The 20,296-nt window shown below is 42.8% G+C and overlaps 1 protein-coding gene across 1 annotated transcript in view; it reads left to right on the top strand.

Annotated features, from left to right (window-relative positions):
* Positions 1 to 270: 270 nt before the first annotated feature.
* Positions 271 to 20,296, top strand: part of MRPL39 (mitochondrial ribosomal protein L39) — a 114,635-nt gene continuing 94,609 nt past the window's right edge. Inside the window, exons 1-2 of the mRNA XM_078658364.1 lie at positions 271 to 457; positions 11,746 to 11,952. Of these exons, the coding sequence (XP_078514490.1) occupies positions 373 to 457; positions 11,746 to 11,952 (292 nt within the window). The 5' untranslated portion in view covers positions 271 to 372. The remainder of the gene's footprint in view (positions 458 to 11,745; positions 11,953 to 20,296) is intronic.

Genomic DNA, 20,296 nt, shown 5'->3' with positions numbered 1-20,296 from the left:
CCAAAAAGGGTTAATTTTCCCTGCAAGAAACATTTTTGTAACAATACGTTCATTAATCCTTATGATTTCTAAATTGGAGAGAATTCGAAATTTTATTTTACAATAATAACATTTTTCAACGAAAACATTAATAAGGATTGCTTAATAATTTTGCGTTGTACGTTTGCATCATATAACTTTAATACCAACATATGCATCTCAGAAATGTTTGCAATCACTTACTGTGTTTCAGCTCTTTCGAACTAGGTTGCCGAGGATCATTTTGCTACCATGTGTACAGAAGGCCCCAGATGGGCGGAAGCTTTCTCTCGGGCGGCGTTCCTGAGGGGGACGCTTTAGCACGGTGCACAGTGTCAGCATGCGTAGCTGTGGATGATATTTTGTGTGTTCGAGCCAGGGTCATTGACAGTGTGCAGGATGGCCGGCGGAGGCTTAGCGTTTCGTCTCATACAGAGAAGTGAGTTGTTAAAAAGGAGATGCAGGTGGGCGGGTTCTTGGGACCTTGCGCGGGCTCTGCGGTTTCTAGTGTCTGTGTTTAGTTGATTGCTGTCGCTGCCAAGAGCAAAAGCATGCAGCATTCAGAATTCAGACAATTTATTAGAATTATCGATTTCATGCTCTTTCCTAACCTGCAGATGCTGATGGCTGTTATGCAGCGTTATTGATGTAGAATTGCTGCCTTTTAAATGGGAAAGTTAAAATAACTGAAGGTTACCTTTTTGTTGACAGTAATTTGTAACCTATGTTTCAGAAATTAGGCTGGGATTCCTTCTGGCAGTTAAGAAAAATACTAATTAAAATGTTCATCCTAGATGCGGAGTTTCAGGTTTGCTTATGCATGACGTTTCCATATTTTTGATATGTTTATATGCGAAATTTTATTGCTTTAAGTGTGCCACTTTGAGTGGCAGTTTATTATGAGTAGAATGAAACCGTTAAATCCATGTAATTAGAGAAGTATTGCAACTTACCAACAATTGGGTGATATCATGTTTTATATTGGTCTTAAAACAGCCCACAATGCAAGTCATCCGGTGAAAGTTATCAGTCAACTAATACGTGGACAATTCTGTTGTTGCAAGGATATCTGCTAATACACGGAACTGTGCACAGAGACTTAAGACATTAGTGAATTGTGGTGTACCAGAAACTCACCTCAGTACCAAGAAGAACCCCAACCAGCTAGCACCAGTGTCACATTAACTCTTCGTCCTATAGCAAAGTAACCAATGATTAGACAACCTAGAACATGCGACTTAGGATCATCTCAGGAATGCTGGGAAGTGAGAACACTCTTTTGTATTACTCTCATACCAGTCCACAAAAGGAGTAAATAAGAGACACGGTAAGGTTAAAATATTTATTTTAACGACGTGATCTCATGTGCAGTATTTTAGCCAATATAGGCAGACATGTGATTAAGAATAATAGGGTCAGCATGGTTACAATTCCATTAAAAAACCAAAAGGGGGAATCATATTACAATGATAGTGAAAACAGGTCATATAGCGCCTAGTTTTAACACCCTCCCTATATAGGAACTATGTATTATAAACTAAAGAAGGTCTCATGGGCTTGTTTTGGGGGACCCCATTACCTTTCCGCTCAGTAAGTGTAAATTACATCTGGATCAGCATAGTCTCTCTGCATCCCTGGAAACAAGAATCTTCCAAGTGTGTGAAATCATGGCGAGTGTGTGATAATAAGGACGCCAGAATCTTACTTGGCTCCCAGCTGCCAAACTGTTGTGTCTAGAGAGCGTTACACGGACATGTCGAAAAACAGCTAACATGTTTTGATAACCTTGGCGGCTCAGCACTCACTGTTCAGACTAGGGGCATGATGTAAGTCTAGAGACGCCGAAAACAAACCTTTTCTCATGTATAGACCTTTGGGAAGGCTAATGTACAAAAACAGCTATGCAGTGGCGTGTGCAAAAGCAGCAAAGGGTAAAATGGCGTTTAAACTTCTAATAAGCCATGCTAACATAACGTGCGTGCAAAGCAGGCCTCAGGCCATACTGCACTGTCATGTGCCTAAAACGTTCCCTTCACATATGTGTCTCTGTTTCAAATGCTACATCCTGTCCTTTGTATTTTTGCAGACTATAGAACCTGCAAAGAGCAATTTATTATCAGTGAAAAATTGCAGCCTGGTACATAAATAGCACAAATGAAGTTGAAAAAAAAACTACAGGTGTCAGAAGGCATTATGTTGTTAAATTACTGTGTCGGACTGGCCCATGCATTTGACAGTAACAACATCTGGGAAGCATCACTAGCAGTCATTTTCGTCAGCCAAATTAATGAAATGTGATATCCATCTTATGGAATTTTAACAGATGACCTCCAGATTATTTACTTTTCTTGTAAACAGCAGCTCAAACTACTGAGCTATCATTATTATAAATGGATACTATGATAGGAACTCGCTTAAACAGACTATCATTTTGTTTCAATTACACTCAAATGATAAGAATTAGAAAAAGCATGTCTTAAACTGAGTCAGATATATAGAATGAGCCCAACCGGACATGAACATATGATGCTTGTTATGTTACAGAGTCCATGGTAATAGCATTAAAACTTGATCTATTATATTGTGTGCAGCAGGGGTGTGGAATTTAATCAAATATGCACTTGTCCATGGGATAGGATGCTTCATAAATCTACTTGCTCTGTTAAAAAATCCACTTTTCCCTAAGGTGCCACGTAGTGCGACGACAAATTGCGGCAACAATTTCATTATATAAGCGCTGTGATAAAAACCACTCTGATTATGCCAAGGCTCATACTTTAGTAGGGTTTGAAAATTAGTAATTCCCCAAATTCCCCTTTTTCTCATATGTCTACAGATCTATATGTTGGGGCTGGAGTTAGCGAAAGCAATAGTCCAGGGTTGGAATGCCCTTTCACTTCTGTGCAAACCTAACTTGCATGTTTTTGGGATTTTCATCAGATTTACTCTAATCTTCTCCTATACTGAGAAAGGTTGGAAATTTACTCCTGACAAGGGCAAAGCAAAACTTCTTCCAGGGTTTGGGGAAAACGTGGTTGGAGGAAAAGTGAACTCAACAGATTTTCGAATGAGCAAATCTACTCATGTACATTTGCTTGTGCTGAAATTCAGTTCAGAAATATTTTCTAGGAGTACAATTTTTTGGTCTACTCCTGTAAATTCTTGTGAATTCATGAAAGGCGTAAATCTGCACTAATGCAAGGACAGGCCCGTTTGTGTCTTTCTTTAAGAATTGAGCCACTAATTAGGTCTGGCGTTAACCAAGACCTTTTGTTTTTATTAAAATTATCTCTCTATCGATTGGCGGGCTTCACTGTGAGTGACCGCACTCTGCTCTTTGACAAGAAGCATATCAGTACACAAAGTTATTTTTGTTAAGTGCAGAAACTACTGTGAAAATGTTTGCTTTGTGCCAATGTTTGTTATAATGGTTACGGCCCAGCAACTCCCACAAGTATAAAGTTTTATAAAAACCATGTGAAAACAAGACACTCATTGACAAAACCAAAAAGGCTGACCACCAAAGTTGGCCTATTGGCATTGCCAATGCTAGTTTTTTTCATGTTTGTCATATCTTGTTGAAACTGGTTACCCTCATTTTCCATTATGAATATTTATAGGAACCAGTGGCATGCATTAACACAATTTTGCTAAATGATGCTTCAAAGAAATAGTACCTAAAATTTCACAGTAGTTTAGCAAAACGTTTTTGTTCGCAATTGCATTTTTGAGAACATTTTATTTTTATCCCCTTCGCTGCAGGGGTAATTCCCCCATGGTGCGGGGGGAAGCGGGGGGAGTGAGCACGGCGCCGTGCTGCTCGTGACGAGACCAGCTCGTCATGAGTCACGGTGGAGCTGTGCTCACGACGAGCTAGTCTCGTCACGATCACTGATTAATTCGTCCTCACAGGCAGGGAATTAATCGCGCGTGGGTGGCGCGGAGCCGTTATGACGAGACCAGCTTGACATGAGCACAGCTCCTCTGTGACTCATGCCAAGCTGATGTCGTCACGAGCTCCGAAGGTGTTACAGCAAAAAATCATCAGTCTTGATTTAAAGCTTAATTAAATATAATCAGAGCGCATTCTGGGAGCATCATACATAGCTTTATATTGTTAGACTTTGCAAACGTGAGTAGTGTTTTATACTGAAAACACTGTCAGTCGTACAGTCCATGCTTTCAACATTTCCTTAGAGCGCACACCCTAATAAAGGCTTTGCATTAATGAACCACAAATACAAGTTCAAACAGCATTAACATACAGGCACAAATATTATCCTGATCCATAATTTACTATAAACTGACAGCCAAAGGGATTTTGTGCTGCAAGGGGTTGGGCCTACTTGTCCCATGGGCAAAATAAACATGAAAACTTGTTGTCCTTTCCCCAAACAATAAGGCCTGGGCGTCTGTCTATAGGAATTCCATACCCCTACACCAGGTAGTTCTTTTTTTTTTTTTTTTTTTGCCTAGACTTCATTTTGGGATTTGCAATTTTGGTTTCCTATTAAAAACATGCCCTTCCTACATCTAGCATGCAAGTGATGTTGGTACAAAAAGCAGAACTGCCTTAGAGTGGCACACACCCAACATCTGAAAATATGCAGAGGGTTTCAGAGATTCATGACGAATAAAGTGAAAATACTAAATGTAAATTTCACTTCAACGTCTATGATAGACCGCATGGGACCTACTAGCTCAATTTTACCATACTCCACTGGGCCCATAAAACATTCACACTTTGAACCAGTAGTTCTGCCTCTTACTAAGTTTAGCCTATCAGTACTTTGAGTCATTTTAGGACTTATGTCTTTAAACCATGACTTACCAATCCTTGTCACCTTAGCTATAAGTCCTAGGGATCGAAATGGTTGTTAGAATAAATAAGTAGTTTAAACAAATGTTACCTTTCCTGTAATAACCACAGACTCGGGTAAAGTTTTAAAAGTTTTATCTATGCAAGTTTCAGGTGAGTCTTCATCCAAATTACAGAGATCCATAAATTTCATAAGTAACAATATGATTAATAAATGTTGCAAATCTATGTGTTCCCCTTCAGTGATTGGTCAGAAAGACGAGGAGAGGTCATCACACCATACTAAGATGTGGTAATTTCAATTGACTTATATTGATCAAGTTCCTGCCCATAATTTATTTTCTCACGACTTTATTCCGCCCTCCAATATTATTTCATTTTGTTATACAAAATGAATACAGTTGCAACATCTTCATCCTTTCCTAGGTTTGTAGTTTGTGGTTCTCAGGCTCGTTGCCAGAAAGACAGTTCATTGGCATCGATTCAATGCCATTGCTTGAGGTCTCTCAAAGTTCTCGGCGCCTGCGCAATGCTGTTTCAATATGGAGATGCAAGTCACTCTTGGGCCCAAATACGAGCTAGTAACAAAGTCAAAGAAAAACATATTCGAATACAAAAATAAATGAGTGCATTGTATACCACTTATCTCTACTCTAACCCCATTACTTTATTTATACTATAGCATTAATGGTTAAGCAGAACAAACAAAGTTTAGTACAAGCAGCAGCATGTGCATTAGTATGAGTAAGCATGAAGCAGCCATCTTGGCACTTGTGTGCAGAAGCAAGTTTCCCACCAGAAGCGAAAGACGTCACACCACGTAGATGTGGCAGACGCATGCGCAGAAAAGTTCCCGCGTTTTCGGCGTTCATTTTTAGGACACTCTGGTTACTGTTAGTAAAAGCAGATACACAAGCTTCCCCAACTTACTAGATATGTCGTGTAATGTAAATATTAGTAGACAAAACATGTTGATTAATTACAAGTTTATTTTGAGAGGGTTGAATACAAGCAAGTTTCTGTACGTGTGAAACCTTGCTCTATCATCTACATGGCTCCGCTCGTCCCCTTCGTCAGAACCTACGGACTCAACATTGTGTCATACGCAGACGACACCCAACTCATCCTTTCCCTATCCAACGAACCCAACACCGCTAGACACAACTTTCGAGAAGGCATGGAAGCCGTCGCCAAATGGATGAAAAACAGCTGCCTACAACTAAACACCTACAAAACGGAAGTACTCGTCATGGGCCCAAACCCAGATGCCTGGAACGTCCCCTGGTGGCCCTCCGCCCCTCGGAAGCCCACTTACCCCCACGGACCACACATGCAACCTGGGAATCATCCTGGACTCAGAGCTCAAAATGGACCACCAGATCAACTCCGTCTCGTCCTCCTGCTTCCACATCCTCCACCTCCTACGTAAGACCTTCAAATGAATCCCCCTCGAACACAGAAAGACCGTCACTCACGCCCTGGTCACCAGCAGGCTCGACTACAGCAACACACTCTATGCCGGAATAAACAAAAACGTCACCCACAAGCTACAGAACATCCAAAATACCGCCGCAAGACTGGTCCTCAAGCTGCCAAGACACTGCCACATCTCTCAGCACCTGCGCACACTCCACTGGCTCCCCATCGAAGCTAGAGTCCCCTTCAAGATGCTAACCCATGCTCACAAGGCTCTCCACGACACCGGACCAGCATACCTGAACAGCCGACTCAAATTCCACACACCCCTTAGGACCCTACGATCAGCCCAGCTCTCCTACGCTGTGGTCCCCTGCACCAGAAAGACCAGATCGGGAGGCCGCTCCTTCTCCTCTAGCGCGGCCAGAGTCTGGAACGACTTTCCGCGCCACCTCAGACAGATAACACCGCTCCCCATCATTGCAAGAAACCTCAAAACCTGGCTCTTCGACATACCCCCTTCTTGATGGACAGGAACCTGCGAATCCCCCCCCACACCCCTCAACCCCTTGAGACCCTTACTAGTGAGTAGTCACGCTTAACAACCACCTGATTTGATTTGATTTCACTTAATGTAGCACAAAGTGGATGATGAAACCGCCCCCACAATGAATTTTCTTTTTTTTAACAACAAATTTTATTTGATTATTCATTTGAAAGACGGCAACAACCCTACAATGACCTGTAAGAAGAAAAGATGAATAGTATGAAAATACCAGCATTTTTATCAATTTCAAACACCTGCCGAACATGCAGGTGATGCAACCAAAACAAATTGCAGACATCACTCAATCTCACGACAAGGGTACATGAACCAATGGCACAGGGATCCATTCTCGAAAGGTTTGATATGCCGACCCCCATAATGAACTTTTGGCTTCCTCAGAAAATGAGCATTACCCCTACATGCACTGTTCCAAAATACAAGAATGTCTTAAGATATGACTCCGACTGCACCAAATGTCTTTTAGACAGCACCGTTAATATGCAATAGATTGTCCCTCAAAAGCTGGCTCCATGCATGTCCCCCAAATATTCAGACTTCCGTAAAAAATATGGATGAGACTGTTCTTCAAATATCCAGGTTGACTCCCAAATATGCACCAAGCAGCACCTCGTGTTTGCAGCCCTCACCCACCAGTGTTCATAAGTATTTACCTCAAATATGTAGTATGCACAGTTCTATACCGTGCTAAGGAGAGCAGCCTTGAATATGGATTGGGAAAATGGTCTCATTGCTTGTGGATTAGGAGGGAAGCGATGTAAAAGTAGAACACCGTAGCCATTTTACATTGGTAGGTAAAAATAGACTTTGAAGCAGAGAGTTGTGTATATATGGTTTGGGGGGATTCAAAATGCATGTGCATTTGTTGGGTATATTAATTTAATTGGAGTAAGTACGTGAGCTTGGGAGGTGGTGTATCTGTGAATATTTGTAAGTTGAAAGTATATGTGAATGTAGGTTGTTTTAAATAAAAATCTGTTATTAATAGTGACAAAGCTGTGGTGTTAAGTGTAATTGAAAGTCTTGTAACTTTGAAAGGTAAAAAAGCCTTGAGGAATCCTGTTGGTTGTGCATATTTTTTGTTGTAAATAGAGTGCTGCTCACATATACTGCGTGTACTGATACATGCCTAGAAGTTCTAGGTAATTTCTTTATTAACAATGAAGCCGATGTTGAGCAGATACGCCCAACAACCTATATTATCTTACGCTGGCAGAGGCCAAAAGTCATAGGTCACAAATACTGAGTCTAAGTGAAAAACTGCAATATTGTGTTGTGTGCATTAATGCCAAGCTCGCCCTGAAGTGCTAAAATACAGACAGCGAGACAAATGCTTGTATAGGGAATGCAGCAGCAAAATGATAGACTATATAAATACGAATCGTTTTCCAACCAGAAAACATCCTCGTACAAAAAAACAGGCAAATATAGGAAATGTTTTAGGTATGCATTGCCCTGATCGTCCAAGGTTAAGAACAAAGGCAACAAATAATAGCAAGCAACTGTGCTGTAACGTCTTTGTAGAGATCAAAATCCTTCATCTTATTTCGCTCGGTCTTCTTAAGAAATGGCCTTAACCACTTCTTAAGAAATGTCTTAACCACTCATCGAAAAATACAGAATGTCTCATTTTTCTGTATATAGCTTGCCTTATGTGTCTTCTAGGTGCCCCTCGCAGACATTTTCTCATTTGCTTAGTGCATACAGGTTGTTATTCTTCTCAATAGCTGATGCATTTATTTTAATTATTATGCCGCAATATGCATTACATTTATTATGTGATTTGATAGTCTTCTTTTAGTTTATATATTCATGTATTAAGTTGAATTGACGGTGCTAAGGAAAAAACAGAATAGTTTTAGGCTTTAACTAGAAGGATTAAAAATCCTTCTAGTTAAAAAGAATGCAAAAGAATGCAAAAGAATCCTTGCATTATTTTTCTCACCTGACATCATGATCACAATGGTATAATATGTTGTCTGCTTTCATGTTATTTACATTCTGTGCTCTCACCATTGTTATAATATTATTGTTGTATGCAATTATTTTGTTACATTTATTCTTGACTAAAATGGAAGTGAAATAAATCCTTGGAAGTTTAATGGGGTAGAATGTTTGTTTATGCATGTTTCTTACGAAAAATTTCCAGAACTCACAAAACCAAATCAAGTATGTATGACTGCCTCTGGCAGTTTGTAACGTACCCAATATACATTATCTCCAGCTAAGATGAGAGCGATACATGTCATAACTTGTCTGTTCCCTCCATTCAAGGTAGTAGATTACCCACACCTGCAGTAGATATATGGACCAGTGTCCAGTGGCCAAAACTCCGGTGATTGAGACATGATCATTTGAAAGTACACCCTGTCTTCATTTAGAGTCAGTGTACCTACATATAGTGTGCCTCAGTGCAATCCATCTCCCCTCTGCTCCCCTATAGCAATTGAGCTGAAATCCTGAGATCTAGGTGCTGTAGGCAAAAGATGACATTTTGATCAGAGCAAAGTCTGGGTAAAGGGCAGCAAAACCTGTGCCTTCAAGAATGCAGAATGAAGCAGCGAAACAAGGGAGAACTAAAAGTTGTGAATCGAGGGGTAAGAAGTAAGTGGAAATGAAAATGGGTAGAAAGCTACAAAGTTAAATTATCCCTGCTGGGGAATCTGGACAGAATTCTTGTGGATGGGTCGAAGACTAACGATTTAAAGCACCAACAGTTGGAAGGATGAAGAGCTGTCTACTGTCAACCTGCAAGCCCTTTCTACCAATCTTCAATTGGCCCGACTACAACTACTGCCTGTAGAAACAGCAAATCGACTGTCTCCAACCCCAGAGATCCTTAATAGGAGACATGATAGAAGTCGACTCAGGATTGAAATATAGCAGTAGTCAGACAGGTGGGTATCATATGACCCGAAGCAGGGTGCAACAGATGGTCTAATGAATGATGCTGCTCTGTCCAGGTCTGAAGAGGTCCAACTTTTCCCCATACCCTCCACATCAACCCCAACATTAGGAATTTCATAGTCATATAGTGAATAGACCCACTACGTCCGCATGCAATTGAGCTTCCTTCCCAGTGGCAGATCCTCAGCTGGGGCAAGCACTGCCTGCGTAAGAAAGGAGACTATGACAGCAGAGATGGCTCCATGTCTCCAGCCAAGACCTACCCTAGACTGCATTGATGGTGTCTCAACCTCACCACTGGTCTCCCAAGCCTACAGCATATTTCGACAGCTGGGAATCTTCCAAGAGGATATCTGTCTCAACATCAACCAAATTCAATCTTCCCCTCATGAGAACCAGTCACCGGGGCCAATAGTCCCTCAATCAGAGTTATTTGATGGGCAGAGCAGCAGATCCCATATACTAAAAACGACGGCCAGGGCCACTCCTCTCACATTTCTATTCTTTCAGAAACTGGGAGTAGTGCCATCTAGGAACAACAAGCTGAATATTACATTGAATTCAAGATCAGTGTTTTTTGTGTACAATTTGTGTTGTTTAGGAAAAGACTAATAATGCCCCATAAAGAGAAAAAACTAAAATGAGCAAAAAGAGAAACATACCCAAAACAAGTATTTGGACTTGGAGCAGACAAGTAATACCATTAGCGGGACACATAGTAAAAATTACAAGGTAGATTGAGGTTTTAGTCCCTATGTCCTTAAGTGATCAAGTAATACAATGCTCCAAACACCTTCCAGCCATGCTCACATTAAACTGCAGCATCAAGTGTTTGGGAGATGTCTCAGGTTGGTAAGGAATTGCTCTGGAGAATGGTAAATGAGACATTATTTTGCCGTTGAAAACCTTTATACTTTTATTCAACTCATAGATCTGTGTTGTCAGAAAGGGGGATATCAATTTTGAAGCCGTTTCTCTATCAATATACTAGGGCCCAATCTTGATAAGTTAAAAGGCAGCTCATTGAAAAACACCTATGGACCACTGGTAGCTATGATGCAAGCAGCTGATGGCTCCTCAGAGGAATAGGTGAAAGGTTCAAACACTGCAAAATAGAATTAAAGCTAAGAACAGAGTGCAATAAAATTCTAAAATCAGTTTAGAAAAAACATGAAAAATGTAATAAACAAAATGGTCAAAACACGATAAAAGGATGTGGTGGTAACTGAAGAAAATGTCAAAGAATGCAGATTGAGAAAGGATAGTAAAAGTCTTTCAGCTCCACATACGGAAATTGCCTTATTACAACATTTAGTCAGAACCTTAGGGAGCCAGTAGTTACTAGAAATAGGACAGTGAATCCTAGGACCTGTCTCTTTAAGGCCTAGTTTCATTATTAAAGGCTTCATCCATGACCCTATTAGGTTAATATGGTGCATTTAAAATGTGTGAGACAGAAGCACGTGGGCATTAATCAAAGCACGCTTAAAGTTCATATTACATCTGTCCACAGACTTATTTGTTCGTATGCAAGGCAGGTATTGAGACTCTTTCTGAGCTTTCTCCAAGTTACAGGAGTTTCAACGTTAGAGCAGTATATATTTCAGTCCCCTACAGTTAAATCTGGAGACTCTCATGGTATACCCTGCTTTAGCTGTATCACCCCGGCCCCCACCCACCAACTTGCTAGCTAAACTTCAACCAAACACCCAGCAGAGGCAACTTTAAATATTATGTAACACTTGGACTACTCATTGTTTACTCGGTTAATGCTTTGCCCAAGGCTGGCCTATCTAGCACAAACTACTACTACAGCCCAAGACAACAGCAAATGGGTGTTCCAAATGTGCATTCTGTTCAGTAACTGTACTTTTGTATTACTCCAGTTCAGTCCTCTTAAGTATGGACTTTAAAACATGGCTCCCAAATATGTCTTGTTTTTTTTCAAGTCCTCTATCCTTTGTATTATTACAGTTTGAATCTCTTCAGGATGGGTTCATAATGTGTTTTTGTTTTACAGGGTTCATTTCAACAGCTCTAGCTTCACAGTTTTCAAATGCTGAAATTGCCCAGATGCGCAATGAGTTATTCATCAAAGAAAAGGAGCGCCAGCTGTCACTATATCCGCGTATTGAGAAGATTGAAGTCAAACACATTGGAAAGTCAGATCCTGGTGCTGTGTTTTTAATGAACAAAGGACTATCTACCCCATATAACTGTGCCATGCGTGAGTAAAAAAACAAGTGTGATTACAATTCTTACAGAAAATTATGTGCACTTCACTCTGGATGTTAAAATTGTAAATGGGACTCAGAGCTTCATGGGTGGCAGAGTTTGTTGTTACTCAGTTCGGTCATTTGTAGGATGTTGCATCAGTATACACTTTATTTGGTCTTGTTCACTATACACCACAAGCTGTCGGTTTGTGAAAAGACCTGTTGTCAACCCATCTATTGCTTACCATTGGTTTGATTTATGGTCACTCTTATTTGCATGCTTTTTATTTGTTAGCTTGTGTGGCCCTTCCTTCCACTTTTGAGTTTTTTCTCTCCCCTGGAGCAAGGCCTCATTACTTGTGTACTTTTGCTGCTTACTTTTCAGGCACTACTTTTTAGGTCTCGCCTAATCAGCGCGCAAGCGCTGCTTAGTAGTGACCTCTTGCAATCGGTCAGCACTTTTTGGAAAACTAGTGCATGTACTGCACTGTTTCCAATGAGCGCTCGTGCATGTACAGAATCCACCTTGCGGGAGTGTGCAGCTTCGCCATCTGTTTCCAATTATCGTGCCCGCGCCGCGCTTGTTAATTGGAAACAGACGGCGCTGCAAGGTAGATGCTGTACATGCTCGAGTGCTTTCACTTTCTTTATCCGCCTGGCCTGCACTTTTAAATGCACACCAGAAGAAAGTGGCAACCCTATTCACAAACATTTTCACTAATTTTGAAAAGACTGGAGTTAGAAGGGCATGCCTCTAATTCAGAGGAATGTCACGTCCACCTCAGGGTTTCCGCCCGCTCCACTCAGTCCAGAGTGCGCGTTGCTTTAACTTTTGCGGCTGAGGGGCCGCGCTTGTATTCCAGCGCTTGTTATTAGCATGTCATTCACCAGATTGACTGCTGAACTTTACCAAACCTCAGAGTCTAAAGAATATGTCTCTTGATCTCATTCCCAAACCTCCTCTCCTCCAAGTGAGCAGAGCTGCCGCCCACAATCCTCAAAACACAATGCCGCGCATCATTTCTTGCGTAACACCAAAAACAAATTCTAAACTTAAATGACTAATTATTCTGTGAAAGGAAAACGTCCCATGCCTAGCAAGCAACTGGACGTTACCTAAGCTTGCGCTTTACGTGCTGGAATCTGAAAATGTATGGAATGCAAAAGGGGCAGTGTTGGGGTGCTAAGGTTCCCAAACAAATTGGTTCTGTGTCGTCAGGCAGTGCATGGGGACCGAGGACACCGGGGCTGCAGCCTGTAAAGCGTGTCTTACTTAAGATCCAACCCTCTTTCGTAACATCTGCGTGAAAAACATCAGGGGAGTTTGCATTAAAGAAAAACTCCACCATGGAGGGGGCGTTACGACAGTATCTATCGCTATAGTTCAACTTCCACAATTTGGTTTGATTACTTCATTCTTTGACCCAGCCTGTACATACGGTTGGTACTTTTACTGCTTTTCAAAGGACATTAATTATTCTTTGGGTGCGGATAAACGAGAGTCACAAAATAATTCTTTAACCATGAGCTTGGCCTGAGAACAAAGCGTTAAGATAAACCCTTTTAAACTGCAGAAGGCCTTAACTAAATACACATTCTCTACACCTGTGTGCTTGCTGCGCGTTCCTAAGTAGAAACGCTCTTTTACATAATAGAACTGAATTCTTCCAGTAACAGAATTTTTAATAGTTTATAGATAGCCCGTTTCCAGGTGAAATATGAGGAGAGGCCAAATTCAAATTGATGTATGGGGCCCTATTCCTATGCCAGACTCAATCCCAATTACAGTTTGCAATTTAAGAAATATAGTATTAATCAGAATGATCACACATCGTGTGAATGCACCCTTAAACACCCTTGACATAAGGAAAGGATGAGGTGGAGCGAGATAAATTGAAAGGAGCGACGAGCAAGAAAGAATGATTAAAGTAGAGGTAGGTGAGACTTGGGAGACACAGAGTATAGGAAAGTAGGATCTGCTTTCATGGGTACCCTGACTTTTTCTGGTGTCAGTATGTTTTTTTGTGACTTGTCTGGCTGGGATCATTATTATCAGGACCCCAGCCACTGTGCTTCCTAAATTTGCTATAGCAAGTACTTTGGTACCTCCACAATTAGCTACTTTACTAAGGTACCCAGGGCAGGGCATGGGTACACCAGGGGTCTCCCATGGGCTGCAGCATGTATTATGCCATCCATGAGAGACTACTACTACTCAAACTGTGACTACATGCCTGCCATTACAGCCTGTGTAAGCTGGTGCTAGCACCACTTGCGACGGATACAAGTTTCCTTATATCTAATGTCACTAAACTTAAAACCTATAAGTCACCCCTAAGGCAGGCTTTTCAATCCTGAAGGCAGGGTGCCTGGATGCAAGTGTGAGGGTGCCCCTGCATGAGCAGGACACCCCTACAAATCCCAGAGTCGATTCTCCAGGCTTTGTAAGTGCGGTCAGCCATTTTAATACATATAGTGGACATCAGTCATTACGAGATGTCTATCTATATAGTGGCTGCACTGAACCCGGTCATGTTTGGTATCTGGGGCGCTCCCTTAGGGCCCCCCTCTCTACTCCTGGTTACAGCCTTTCAGGGTCTGACGGCAAGCCGGTGCTGCCGCCAACCACAGACCAGATTCTGCCCTCCTGCTGCTGAACCATGCTCGAGCAGGGGAAGGTAGAACATTAGGGTTCCTGTTGCAGGGAGGTGTGACCTCCTCCCCAGACAGGACTTGGTGTATTGGGCTGGCGTGGGGGCGTTTGCCAGCAGCACCAGACTTCTTTGAAGGGCACATTTGGTGCCCTCCTTGCATACTCTAGTTAAAACCTTGGCTCCCGCTCTGGTGCAAAACTGGACAAAGGACAGAGGCTTATCCTCCCCTCTTGCCATGCCCTCCTCTGGGAGTGACCCCCGAGTCGTCCTAACCCCTTCTTCGGGTATAAAAGGGCTTACCTGTGGGTGGGGCCCCAGATTCATAGTGGGACAATACTTAAGCCTGAAACCACATCACTTTTTGACCGACTCGACGCTTGGACTTTGCATTGAACTGAGACTGCATCAAGGAAGACTCCTGCTGCTTCTGGTCTCACTGTTCTGCAAGTCTTCTTCATCGTCTGTGTCTGTGATTCTTCCAGGATCTTCAACAGACCTGTGGGCATCAAGGACACTCAAAGTAATCACCCTTGGAGTGAAGGAGTCACTCCCCTGCATCTGCAGGCATCGCAATGAAGATGACCGGTCTTCTGCTCCTGACGTCCCACGGACCTCGAAAGACTCAGCAACACAGGTGGTAGTTTTACAACTCCCTCGAGGCCTGACCTGTCCTCTCCTGAACTGTGAGGCCAGTGTCCCTTGTCGGAACCGCTGGGACCGAACTCCCCTGTACCATGTCGACTTGCTGTTGCCAAGGCTTGTTGGCTCTGCACTCCAGAGATCTTCGGGCTACAAGAAGCTCTAGCCTTCAGTATCTCTTCCTGCCAAGATCTTCGTCCTCACTGCATTCTCTGCACGTGAGCCTTTATCTTTGATGAGCTGCTTGAGGTCTTCTTGTGACTCCTGTGCCTCCTCTCGTGGGTCTTTTCCTGCTTCAGTGAGCTCCCCTGCTTGCTCGTGGCCTGCTCTGACCCTCCTGCACTTGGTGAGTCCCTTGGACCTTGCTGGTCCCAACGTTGCTCCTTCATCTTTTTCTGCACCTGCTGCTGCTGCTAAGGATTGTTTGTGCTCCTGCTGGACACCGACCTCCTGGTTCTCGACTTCTGATGTGGGTAAGCTCGTGCACGACTCCTGGTCTTCCTCACTGTTGCCTGGTCCCTAAAGCTGCAACAACAAGGTCACCATCAGCACTCCTGCATCTTCCGTCATTGGTGGGCATTGCTCTTCTGTGTCTCCTGGTCATTTCCGAGTGGCATGGACTCTGTCCCCTCTGCTTGCAGGTTCTTCTGGTCAGAAATCCAGTTTTTTTTACTGAGTTTCATATAGCGCAAACTTAACCCAAATGTATTGGGTATTGGATCGCTTTACACGAGCACCAATTGCGTTACATGAGAACACATTCATTTTTCTCTTAGGCACGGGGTGATTAAGTGATTTACCCAGAATCACAGGATGTTGTGCGTCCCTGCCGAGACTCGAACCTGGTTCCCCATCTCCTATGTCGACCGCCCTAACAGTTAGGGCAGCTCCTCTCCCCACCATTGGATTCCCCCAGTCTTTGGCACCTTCTTTGCCAGAGGTATCTTTTCTGAAGTCCTCCATTGTGGTCTACGCAGGTTTTCGAGGTCACTTCGCACCTATGCACCCAGCTTCCCAGGTGTAGGTATCTTGGTTCCTGGGGTATCCACAGGTTGGGTGACTCTCCAACCTTCTGTCTTCAACGGGGTTTCTTTAGGGTCCACTGGGAAGGGTCCTTCTTCTTAAAAACTGCAACTGCGACTCTCCCATTGACTTCTGTTGAATACGCAGCTGTGCTCCCACTCTGCACACAGCCTCCGTGGGGTTCCTGGGTACTTACCTTGGGTGGTTCCTTGTGTTCCCAGCTGTTCTGAGTCTCCTGGCCTCAGGGCAGTTATGCGCTATACAAATGCAATTTTTCATTTCATTTCATTTCATTAGTCCCAACTTGGTCGCAGTATGCATTCCAGTTTCTGACTATATGGTCCCTGGAGACCACTGTGTATTGTGCTCACTTACCTTTTGCAATTGAAGTATTGTTGTGTATTTGTGTTGATATCTCTGGCTAGAAGATATACCAATGTGTTGGTGAGTGTTGTGTAATAAATAGAATTTTTAGTAATTGCACTGGGCGGTTCTTTTTCGTTTAACCTACACTACATGATTAGATTTGGTAAAACAAGCTGCTTAACGCTCCTTCTGGACTAAGCCTGAAGGCTGCACACCACAAACTACAACTTAGAGAGGTTTCTAAGATTGTCTAAGACCACTAAAATCACCATAGTGTAATGTGCTTCACTTAAATAAGTGTGCACAATTTACTAAGCCAGCCTCCTACACAGAGGGAATCTGAGATTTCAATGGAATGCCCAAAGAGGAAGGAAAGACATTAGAGGAATTGAAGAAATAGGAAACATGAGAGAAATAAGAACAAAGTTTGACAGAAACGAAAGAACGACATTTAGAGAGGAAGGGCAAGACGAAATAGACACTGATTAACAGTCTAATAAAGGTTGGCAAGACTATGATGAAGGTAAGAAAGAATTAATGCAGGAGATGAGAAACTGGAATGGTTGGAATAAAAGGAGAGTGAATACTAATGATGTTGAGGCAAAGTTGGCCACTTTTTACTCTTGGATTTTATCCTGGCTTCCTGACCATTCCGTAATCTTTCACAAATAACCGCTATTTTATTACCATTGCTAACATCTGCCAAATTCAAGAGCACCTATTTACAGGCAGAACACCCATGTTAAGCAATACATGTAACCAAATTGACTACAGAATAAAGGAGAACAATATTGTCATTGTCTCTATTAAATTCTAGAAGTTCTTCGACACTGAAGTGGACAGATTTTGTATCTTTTGCATCTCACACTGTCGGAGATTAACATATTCTGCGGTACCATCAGTCATTTTTCATTTCATATGTCTTTATTTCGAATTATTTCATCATAAAAGACGTTACCATAATAGGATACATCATATTAAAAAAAAAAGAACACACATCGATTTAAAAACATACAAATAAGTTATGTATGCACTCATAACCTTACATAAAAACATATTAAAATATAAAATGAGATTGGTGATCCTTTAAAGACAAGCAAAACATGGCTACAAAAAACCAGTCAAATGCTTAATGTTTAGCCCTAATAATCCACACCCATCCTAAGAATTTTTCTACAGCGATTACAATGGGTTCACTCGTCTCTGTCCTAATGATCCTTAAAACTTCCAACCCGACCCTGGTACTCTTGTTACGACAAATTGGTTTAAGCCACTTTGCCCGAGGGGCTGCATACGCTGGGCATTCGAAAAATATGTGTCTGACAGACTCCTTACGGACAGGGCACCAGCGACAGAATTCAGCCTCCTGGCCCTTCCATTTTTTGGTAAATGTTCTAATTGGGAGAGAGCCTACCCTCAGCTGATGATCGAGTTTCCTATCGCTAAGCTTAATGATGGTGTCCCAATAATTTTCTAGAGATGGATCAATTTTATTCTCCAGAAACAAACCGGACAAAGAGGTAGCTGATATTTGTCCAATGTGTTTTTGGCGGACAGCTGACCAGTATAAACTTTTAAATACTTTTTTAGATGGAAAACTGTTAACAGGGTCGGTCCACAAATTGCTCAAGCCCATGGTCTCTAAGAGGAGTCTAACTTGTTTAAACCAAGGAATATTACCCAAACCCATTATAGATCTAACATCCAAAATTGATTTTGCAAAAAGAGCCAATTCGGGGGTGGTCCAAATCCTCCTCCATAAGGCCGCTAGCTTAAAACGAGCAATGTCATCTATGGAATGACTGCCCAGATCCATTAATAGCGGCTTCATAGGACTAGAACAGGGAAGGCCTGTTAAATTCCGTAAAGATTTGTTCTGGACTTTGACCAGCGGGGAAAGGTCCACAAAAACCCAGAGGTCCGCTCCGTACAGGATTGCTGAACCTATCCTGGAGTTATAGATTTTCAAAGCTGGACCTATCCTTTTCGTATGCGACGATCTGTGTTCTTTAACCAGACATCCTGAGAGCTGGGCAAACTTGAGGGATAAAGTATTGATCTGGGGTTTCCAACTCATTTTACTCTCTAAAACAATCCCCAGATAGGTCATGACATTAGTCTGCTCGAGCTTAGTATTGTTCATCATGACATGGCCAACCACAGGACTGCTCTTTGTGAGGATCATGAATTTAGTTTTAGATACGTTAACCTGCAGATCATGATCAAGGCAGAATTCCTCAAATTTGTTCAACGCCGCCTGCAGGCCCACCTGTGTCTGCGATAGTATAAGGGTGTCATCCGCAAACATAAGTAGCGGAAACTTCGAGCCACCCAGGGCCGGGGCATCTGTCGGAAAGGCTAAGTAGTATTGCACAACCCTGTTTCTGAATAACAGAAACAGGGTTGGCGCTAGAACGCACCCTTGCCTGACACCACGAGACACCGAAAATCTTTTGGTGACCTGCCCTTGCTTACCCCAGCGGACTTGTGCAAAATTCACCTCATGTAGATTAATAACAACATTCAAAGCTCCTGTGGCATCCCCATGTTCCTTAAGACCCGCCACAGTTTGCCCCTGGGAACCAAATCGAATGCTGACTTAAGGTCCACAAAGGCGGCATAGATAGTACCACCACCCAAACTGACTACTTTGCAGTGAATCAGTAGGAACCTGAAGACCTGCTCGATGGTACTTATGCAAGATCTAAACCCAGCCTGCAAGGCCGATAGTATATCCTCAAGCTCTATCCAGCTCTGGATTCTGTCCAGGACCATCCTTGCAACAATTTTTTGTATGGAGTCGATCAGACTGATCGGTCGATAATTCCCCGGAAAGGAGCGGTCCCCCTTCTTGTGAATGGGCAAGATCTCGGCTCCTCGCCAAGAGTCTGGGATACTAGCCCCCTTGGCAATTGCATTTCCCAGAAATACGATCTAAGGGATCCAATTCGTTGGGTCGTACTTAAAGAGGTCTGCTAGGATGCAATCCATTTCCGGGGCCTTTCCGCAGGGAATCTTTTTCAGAGCTGCCTCGACTTCTCTACAGTCAAATGTTATGGTTTCGGTCCATCACCACCCCCTTTTGTACCGCTTTTGGCCGCCATAAGTGTGGCAGGGTATGCTCAGAAATGAGTCCCATGCTCACTTTGCCACTGGATTCAAGCAAGCCGGGCTGAAGACGGCTGGAATGCCAGAAACCGGTCCTCGGAAGCTTGTTTCCGGTCCAGGGAAGACATGGCTTGGCAGTTCGGGCTGGACTGTTCCCATGACGCACAGGGTCAGACTGATTTGCATATAGCCATGTCTGAACTGGGGTGGCAGAGTGGGCTAAAGAACGGTGATGAATTAAACCCAGATCTTTTGACTGGGTGTGAGTGTTTGATTGATTCAGATGCTCCGTCCATCACCACCCCCTTCTGTGCCGCATGGTTTTTGTATTCGGCATAGGACCAAGGTCATAGGGGAGATGATCGCTATTCAGGTCTAGCCCGGAAAACTGTGACTGAAAATGATCCACCCAAGCCTCAATGGGAACATGGTTTGTAGGGACCTGAGACATGTGAGAATTTCCCCATTTGACTATGTGCCAGAACCTAGTTACATTTTTATGCTTACTTGCAGCAAGTAAATCAGACCAGTGTTGGGTGTCCCAATCTTGTTTTGCCGGTTCCGT

Source organism: Lissotriton helveticus, chromosome 8, assembly GCF_964261635.1.
Source record: "Lissotriton helveticus chromosome 8, aLisHel1.1, whole genome shotgun sequence".
NCBI classification, from domain to species: Eukaryota; Metazoa; Chordata; class Amphibia; order Caudata; family Salamandridae; genus Lissotriton; species Lissotriton helveticus.
Note: the sequence above shows the minus strand (reverse complement) of the source record. Positions and strands in the feature narration are given on the sequence as shown.